At 40.9% G+C, this 9,059-nt stretch overlaps 1 protein-coding gene across 1 annotated transcript; it reads left to right on the top strand.

Annotated features, from left to right (window-relative positions):
• Window positions 1-7,887: 7,887 nt before the first annotated feature.
• On the top strand, window positions 7,888-8,734 carry LOC125290348 (mitotic spindle assembly checkpoint protein MAD1-like; the record flags this gene model as incomplete). Its single annotated transcript, XM_048237170.1, is given in 2 exon segments — window positions 7,888-8,060; window positions 8,144-8,734. A coding segment is annotated over 1 exon segment (87 nt), but the record flags the coding sequence as incomplete, so codon positions are not given.
• Window positions 8,735-9,059: the final 325 nt, after the last annotated feature.

The following is a 9,059-nucleotide window of genomic DNA, read 5'->3' as shown; positions in this document are numbered from 1 at the left end:
GTGTGTGTGTCTGTGACTCTGTGTGTGTGTCTCTGTGTGTGTGTGTGTGTCTCTGTGTGTGTGTGTCTGTGTGTGTGTGTGTCTATGTGTTTCTGTGTGTGTGTCTGTGTATGTGTGTCTCTGTGTGTATTATTATTGTGTGTCTCTGTGTATATGTGTCTTGCCCATAGACAGTAAGGTGTTTTGCCCCCAGCATATGGCGGGCGTGGACATTGCCTTACTCTCCTCCATTCCACCAGGTGGCAGTACTCTGTGTATATATACTTATACAACACAAACACACATCACATTCAGCCAGATCTGTGTCTGTTGCAACACCCAACCTGGTCTGTGTAGACACAAATTGTACTAGCAATAGCGGCAGGTTCAAACACACCTGGTCCGTGTAGACACTAATTACATTAACAATAGCAGCAGGTTCAAACACACCTGGTCCCAGGTAGACGCTTTTAATTACATTAACAATAGCGGCAGGTTCAAACACCTGGCTCCACAGGAAACAAAGCGGTCGCATTGAGAGTCTTTCGTGCAAAGAGCCCATTGCCATACTCGACTTTCACTTCTTGCAGCACTGTGCAGATCTGGATGTGTTGTATGTTTGTGTTGTAATATTCAGCCAGAGCTGTGCAGCGCTAAGAAGTCAAAGTTGAATAAGGCAATATCCACACTGCAATTCCCAGTTACTACTTGAATAAGGCAATATCCCACACTGCAATTCCCAGTTACTACTTGAATAAGGCAATATCCACGCTGCAATTCCAAGTTGAATAAGGCAATATCCACACTGCAATTCCCAGTTACTACTTGAATAAGGCAATATCCACGCTGCAATTCCCAGTTACTACTTGAATAATGCAATATCCACGCTGCAATTCCCAGTTGAATAAGGCAATTTCCAGGCAATTCCCAGTTACTACTTGTTGAGTAAGGCAATATCCACGCTGCAATTCCCAGTTACTACTTGAATAAGGCAATATCCACGCTGCAATTCCCAGTTACTATTCCCAGGTACTAATGGTAGTGGAGGAAATGCATAGACAGGAGGAGGCTGTAAGATGTACTAAGGCAGTGTTGCAGGCAAAACAAGGGCAGTGGGTGAACTGAACGGGTGGAAAAAGACGGATTAAATGGAAAGATCTATGGGGCATGGAAGCTGGTAAGATCAGATTTATGTTAGGTGCTACATATGATGTGCTCCCATCTCCCAAGAATTTAAGTCAATGGTTTGGTGAGGATGATAAATGCATACTTTGCTCATGTGTGGGCAGTCTCCACCATATCCTATCAGGGTGCAAGGTAAGTCTCACCCAGGGGTGGTATACGTGGCGTCATAACCAGGTATTGAAATGTGTGGCAGCGGCAATAGAGGATAAAAGGAGAGAAGTCAATTCATTAGCAGCTAGTAAAGGGTAAGGCAAATTAACTTTGTACCGCCAGGGGATAAACCTTGTTCCGCCAAGGCCAGGTGTAAAACCAGCCAGTTGAAAAATGGGGCGGGCTGGGAAATGAAGGTTGATCTTGGCCAGCAGATGGCGGATTCAGAGAAGATAGTTTACTTCATTGAACTCACTATTCCTTGGGAAGACAGGGTGGAAGTGGCCAATGAGCTGAAGAGAACTAAATACACTGAAATACCAGAGGAGGCAGCCGTTTGAGGTTGGAGTGCACGACATTAAGGCCTATTGAAATCGGGTGCACGGGTTTGTGGCCAGATCTGCTATTGGCTTGCTGTCTGAATTGGGCATTTGTGGTCAAGTCTAAGGCAGGTGGTTAGTAACATGTCTTTAGCAGCAGAACGGGCAAGTTTAATGGTTGTGGGTAAGGAGAAGTTACCCTTCCTGGGGCGCAAGCTAAGGTAAGCTAACTGGCTCATTTGTTTTGTGTTTGTGTTGGACTGTGCCTAGGTTGATGGTACTTGGCTAAGTTTTTTTTATGGTTTATGGTTCAGTCCGCATCAACGGGATGGACCCACCTAGCCAACTTAGACCATGTCTAGGTTGGTTAAGGGTATTTGGATGTTTGTTGTGGTAATATGGTGGCAGCATGGGGCGTAAGCTAACAGGCTAATTTGTTTTGTGTTTGCGATGGGGCCTAAGCTAACTGGCTAAGCTAACTGGCTAATTTGTTTTGTGTAACTTCTTTTGTTTGTGATGGGCTGTGCCTAGGTTGATGGTTGGTTGGCCAAGGTTTTTATGGCTATTGTTCAGTCCAAATCAACGGGACGGACCAACCTAGCCAACCTTGGCCATGCCTGGGCTGGTTAAGAGTATTTTGGGTATTGGATTTTTCAATGTGGTAATATGGTGGCAGCATGGAGGGGAGTGTCTCCAGGACGCTGGTTTCACTGTTAAGCCTTCATGAGGTGTCGTGGGCCTTAGTGTTAATTTTGTCACCTATTTTTAATTTAGTCTTAGTCTTAGTCTTGTGACGAAATGTCCTTTTTAGTCTTTGTCATATTTAGTCATTCAAATATCATTTTTGTTAGTCAAGTTTTAGTCAACTAAAAGTCTCGTAATTTTAGTCTAGTTTTAGTCAAAAGAAAACTAAAGCTATCTTAGTCAGTTTTAGTCAAAACATTTCAGTCTTTTTTTATAACAAATTATTTCAGTCAGTCAGTATGTTTACATGCACAGGTAAGTCGAGCTACAGTTATAGCTCGGCTGGGATTTGACCATAGACAGTAAAAGATTTGACTGGACCACTGTCATGATCTTCGTGAGACCAGTGTTTCACAAAGTGTGGTCCGGGGACCACTGGTGGTCCAAGAAGTTATCCCAAGTGGTCCACGAAAGCAGACCTGGTAAAATATAATATAGATGAGTTGTTTGCAATATTGAACCAACTTGTATGTAAATTCAAACAGTTCTACAACACTGTCTATGTCAGATATGCCAGTTTAAATCATATGAATCCTCTGACACAATTAAACAAAGTGCAAAGACAATAAGCAAGGTGGTTCAGTGAGTATTGTGTAGGCTAATATACTGCTAGGTCTATTTTAATTGTTTTTAGCTAGGTAGTCCGTATGCTTTTTATTGATTAGTTAAGTGGTCCTTCATCTGAAAAAGTTTGAGAAACACTGTCTTAGACTCAAGTATGAATGTTTACTCCGGCCACGCTTAGATGGCAATATGCCCAAACGCAACACAAACTCTCTATCTTAGCTAACTTGCTAGCTTAACTTTCCATATTAGCTTACTTGCTAGCAAACTTTGCATCATCAGTGTAACTAGTTAAATAGTTGACATTACTTGCTGAAAATTTTCGTGATGGACATTCTGGGGGATGTTAATCTGTATATGAGAGAAGCTTCAACTTCTGGGTATGTAGCATTGTGGCCTAATGCCTAGGTAGTTAGCTTGCTAACTCTGGCAGAAATCTCCGGTGTTCTTGTTCCATGTAGTTTCGCAGACAGGGTTGCAGCAGAGAATGTCTAGTTGCAGCAACAGCACGTAGACTAGCCTACAGGAAAGTTGCTAGCATGAACCTGAACTCGTTCAGAATATTTTGAAAACGTAACAGCTATTCTGGCTTCTCATTTTTAGGCTTAAAATGAAGAGAGATTTTATCTTAGTTTTTATTTCATGCAAAACATTTTAGTCTCTCTCGTCTTTTTCGGCCAACAATAATGCATCTTAAGATAGTCTTAGTCAGTGTTTCAGGACATTAGTGCAGTCTTGTCATCGTCTCGTCTTAGTCATGGAAAAAAAGGTTGTTGACGAACATTTTTTCTCTAGTCTCGTCTGACGAAATTAACACTAGTGGGCCTAACTTAACGAAACATCGGTGAATGAGGGTGCCCACTTGATAACCCCAATGACATGCCGCATACTATATACTGCTGTTGGATGGGATATTTGTATTGTGTTTGTGACCATTTGTTGGCGGATTTGTGGGTAGTGTGCTTTTTTAAAGTTAAACTTGAGCAAGGGCTTCTGAATGTGTTTTTACCTTTTGGCACAAAAGGATTTTAACATCTAATCCTGTGTATTAATGTAATGTTATGCCTTCAAGTGAATCCCTGAGTGAATCTCAGTTGTTTGAAATCTCAGCCAATTCAATCCATATGTTACGGCTCTGCCCCTCTCTGTGTAACTGTTGGACGGACATTTTTAAAACTATTTCAGACATAGTTGAAGAGAGGATCGAGCCGAATGCTCTCACCGCATTGTTTGGTGCACCTTCCCTATCACACTCTAATATGTTCTTGCCTTTGTTACCTTATTAGCAAGAAGACTAATTTTAACTAAATGGAAGTTAAGAACCCCCTGTCATGCACGCTGGTTGGCAGATGTTCTTGATTTCCCTCAATTGGAAAAAATCAGACTTTCTACAAGGAGTTCTTCTCAAAAATGTTGGTATGGTATGGGGCCCATTTTTTCTTTATTTTGAGAGTACTAGTTTCTCACATATTCCTGACTAAGTCTAGACTGGCCTTGACCTAGCAATATGTTGTATTTTATGCCCTGTTGGGGTAACTACCTATTGTGAGATTTTGCCGAATTTGGATAACGTATATGTGTCTGTGTTTTTGTATTTAATCCTCATTACTGACTGTGGCAGGTTATGTTTTGGTTTGATTTGATTTGTTGTTGTTTATTTTGTGTATGTAAGCAAAATATGGACATTGGACATTTATTTTTATACATATATTCTTAAGCTTTTGTATTGTTGTCTTGAAATTAATAAACAAACTTGGGGTGAGGTTGAATCTCAGTGGTTTGAAAAACAGTGATTTATTTTTACATGCCTCTGTGCTCCATAACCACAATGGAGTAAACAATTTCATTGCTAAAGCAAAGCTCAACTCCTCAGATTAATGTAATTCTACTCCTAAAGGAGCAACACGCCAACATTTTGGGAAATTCCCTTGATCACTCTGCGTTGTGTATGATGATGGACGCCACAACTGACCTTGATTTTACCGTTTTGTTCTGAAGCACAAAAAATTAAAAATAACAAGCAGGCAGGAATCACGCCAGATGTGTCGATTTCTCTGCCAACAAACAGGTAAACCACAATCAACAGACATTTACAATACATTCCTTATTTCCCAAAACAAACATTCCTTATTTCCCAATGCATTCCTTATTTCCTCCACATTGATAGCAGCCAGCACTGCACATTTTACAATCTAGCTAGCCTAACTCACACCTGCCGCACGCTAACAGGCTGCGTTGTGACAATAAGGGTCACACCTGCTGCACGCTAACACACCTGCCGCACGCTAACACACCTGCTGCACGCTAACAGGCTGCGTTGTGGCAATAAGGGTCACACCTGCCGCACGCTGACACACCTGCCGCACGCTAACACACCTGCTGCACGCTAACAGGCTGCATTGTGGTCGGAAACTGGAGCTAGATTTTGCTAACAGAGTTGCCCAGTTAGGGGCTCGTCATCATTTTTGTTGTCACGTTGTAGTTCGTTTGTAGTCCATGTGGCCTTTCATGTCCAACAGTTTTAATGTGAACTTGGGAATTTGCCCTTTTTATCACTTGAAAAGCTGCATATCTTTCTTTCACGAGCATCTTACACTATATTTTAAGCAAATACAGTTTGTTTAGGATTAGTGAGTGTATGTTTTAACCTTTGTTGTGGCATCTGTGTTTGTCACACATTCGATGGCAAAGCACTTGTCGGAAAAACAAAGTAGTCATGGGGGCGGTCCTTGTCATTCCGAGGTGCTCTGAATGCACCCTAACTGGCTGCGTTGTGACATCACACCTGCCGCACGCTAACAGGCTGCGTTGTGACATCACACCTGCCGCACGCTAACAGGCTGCGTTGTGACATCACACCTGCCGCACGCTAACAGGCTGCGTTGTGGCACTAACTCTGAATAGGCCGCACGCTAACAGGGACCAGGTCCACTCTTCAGGATGTTTTTTTGCTTCCTTTTTTCACTATTATTTTCTGTTATTTTATACCTTGGGCCATCACAAGTTGATAATGACCACCCCCAACTCGGCCCCCGTTTGGTCTCAGGGGCCAAAAAACACCCTTTCCGTGAAAATTTTGAATGGTGTATTTGTGAATATTAAGGTACTGCAGCTACATAAGTGGTCATATAACCCTCAAATGTTGCATGGTGTATTCTATCGCACAGGGGAAACTAGCAGAAAAAAAGATTCTGGGGATTGCGGTCAAATATCATCCTCAACATACCCCAAAAGACAAAAAAATATCTGTCCGCATGACAAATTGTCATTAATAGTGCTCATTTTCAAGCATTTTTTAAATATATATCACTGCCTCCAAAGTACATGAAAAACTTCCCAAGTTTGTAAGCTTCAATTTAAGTCCAAGATGACCTTTCTAGAGGATTACAGCTGGTATACCCAAAGTTCTACAGTATAAATTGGGAAAAGGAGAAGAACTACCCATGGGCCCCCCCTGTTTTCTTTATATATAAAATGTATTCTGAAAGTAGTTATATTGAACTACCCAGGTACTCCACGTTTTCATATATAAAATGTATTCTGAAATAACCATTATATTAAACTACCCATGTGTACCCCACGTTTTTTGAATAGAAATTTTTTCTGAAATACCCATGTTTTTGTATATAAAATGTATTCTGAAATAACCAGTATATATTTAACTACGTATGGGCACCCCATGTTTTCTTTATATATAAAATGTATTCTGAAATAGCCAGTAGTTATATTGAACTACCTGGGTACCCCACGTTTTTGTTAAAATGTAGGCTGAAATAACCAGTATATTGAACTACCCATGGGTACTCCACATATTTTATATATAAAATGTATTCTGAAAAAAAAAAAAAAACAGTATATGGGTACCTCACGTTGTTGTAGATTTATTCTGAAACAACCAGTAGTTATATTGCAAGATCAATATTAGGATACACTTCTTTGAGGGACTACTCGTAGAGGTAGTTCCAATGCAATTAACCCCCCCTTCCTTGATATCGAAGGAGACTACAAATAGTTCCTCTTCTTCATTTAAAAGGTTAACAGATTCAACAATATGTATTGTATGGCCAGTGACCAACAATGTTAACAACAAACTCAGTTTCACTGCTGCAAGTACAAAGTTGGCTGTAAATATGCTTATATTTAACGAACCAGCTAGCTTTGTGATAACAAAATCTTACCTTTTATGTGTTTAGTCCACTGAAAGTTATCCACATAACGAGTTATGGAGGAATTGTTTTGGGGAAGCAGTTGCACTTTATCCCACTTTTTAAAATTAAACCAATTAAATCCATAGCCTAGATGAGCATTGTGCATAACGTTACAACTATGTTGACATGATGGTAGCAGCTAAAGCTAAATTCCCAAGACACATCACGTCATAAAAGTTGTAGGCTACAAACGCAAAAACTTAATGACAGCTCGTTCGTGGTGTTGCCTAGTGCTGCCTAATTGAAATGGTATAGGCAAGGTTTATCTTATATTAGGTTATTATGTGTGGCACATTTATTGGGCTTTAGCCTCTTTTAATTTATTTGATAAGGAACTGATAAAAACTGAGCAGCAGAAAAGCTGTCAAAGTCGATACATAAATAGTTTATTATTATAATAAGGTTATTAATACTATTACTTTACTACTATTACTATTGTTACTGTTATTATTATTATTCGGATGAGCCAATAATGTAAATCTGAGTCTGAAATGTTGGCTACAAACAGTCTGTAACTGCACTGCTGCTATATTATAAATTGTTAACCTTCGGGAACTATTTGAGGCTTCCATTAGCCGCCATTGTTGAAAAAAAATGGAACATTAGCGTCAATGGAGTTGTCGCAACTCTACCTTACCTGGTATGGACCCTTTCAACAAGGTAAACAAAAACAATGCTTGAATGTTCTATTTGGGCCCCAATCTACTTCCTCTGCATTAAGATAACATATGGAATGTTAAAACGGAAGCCTTGTGGGGCCACCTATGATGCTGATAATGGAACTCTCTTGAAAGGGTCCATAACATCCACAGGTTGGGAGTGAAGCTAAAGTGGGAGGATGCAGGAGGGATGAAGTCGTCATTGCCAGGCTCAGAATTGGGCATACTGAATGAACAGCACCCAGTGAAGGGTTGGTAGAGCAGAGACAGGATACTGCTTGTGGTGTCCAGACCAAGAGGAGACAGTGCAACATTTATTGCTTGTTTGCCCTAGGCACCACTCACAGGGAGCAGTGGAAAGATCAATTACAGAGAGCTGGATGCACAGGCTTTAATCTAGCTGCAGTTCTGGGATCTGGAGTAAGGCCAGCGGGACTGATCAGGTTCCTCAAGAGTGCAGGGCTATATATATATATTTTCTTTCTGTGGGTGTATGTATGTGCATGTGTGGGTATATGTATATATGTTTATTTCCCCTCTCCTTTCTCCTTTTATTTATTGTTGCTGAGACGCCATAACCTGCATTGGCAATATGTTGATCTGTAGGTGGCGGTATGCGCCAGTGGGTGTAACCCGCCATTAACCCGAAAGAAGAAGAAGAAGAAAGTGTGGAGCTAACGACAGTAGTCTGGTTGTTGTGAGCGGCTTACGCTTAGATATTTAGTACGGAAACGTGTGCTAATGTTTATCTAAACCGCTATATCTTACTGAGGAGGTTGTAGTCTTTTTAAACTCAGTATTTCATAGTCATCCGTTAATCTGCTAACTGGAAGACGACATGCAGCAGGGCTCGACCTCGCGCTGGCAGCATCTGTCCCCGTCAAATCACACCGATTCTGGAAGGCTACGAGGAGTTATCACAAAGGTAGGAGTCGCATTCCTGTTTGGGTATAGTGTTTGAATGAAATTCACTGTCTATGGGTTTCTGTCTTAGTGACAAACCTCCTGCAGTTCGCCTACAAAAAAAAAAACAAAAAACAAAGCTGCCATCTTTGCCCATATAAGGAGATCTGGGTATTAATTGAAGCTAACTACCTGTAAGTTAGCTCTGGGGTAGCACAGATCAGAGTGTCGTCTTCACGTACCGAAGATCACAGTATCCGCTCAAAGGCAGAGGACAAAAATGTGTAGAGCAAAACTTATGCATTTCCGATTAGTTTAACAGGTGCGATAATTCAATATCATCAGAA

This window comes from Alosa alosa, unplaced genomic scaffold (genome assembly GCF_017589495.1).
Source record: "Alosa alosa isolate M-15738 ecotype Scorff River unplaced genomic scaffold, AALO_Geno_1.1 AALO_1.0_unplaced_40, whole genome shotgun sequence".
Taxonomy (NCBI): domain Eukaryota; kingdom Metazoa; phylum Chordata; class Actinopteri; order Clupeiformes; family Clupeidae; genus Alosa; species Alosa alosa.
The sequence above is the reverse complement of the archived record's forward strand: the minus strand, read 5'-3'. Positions and strand labels throughout refer to the sequence as shown.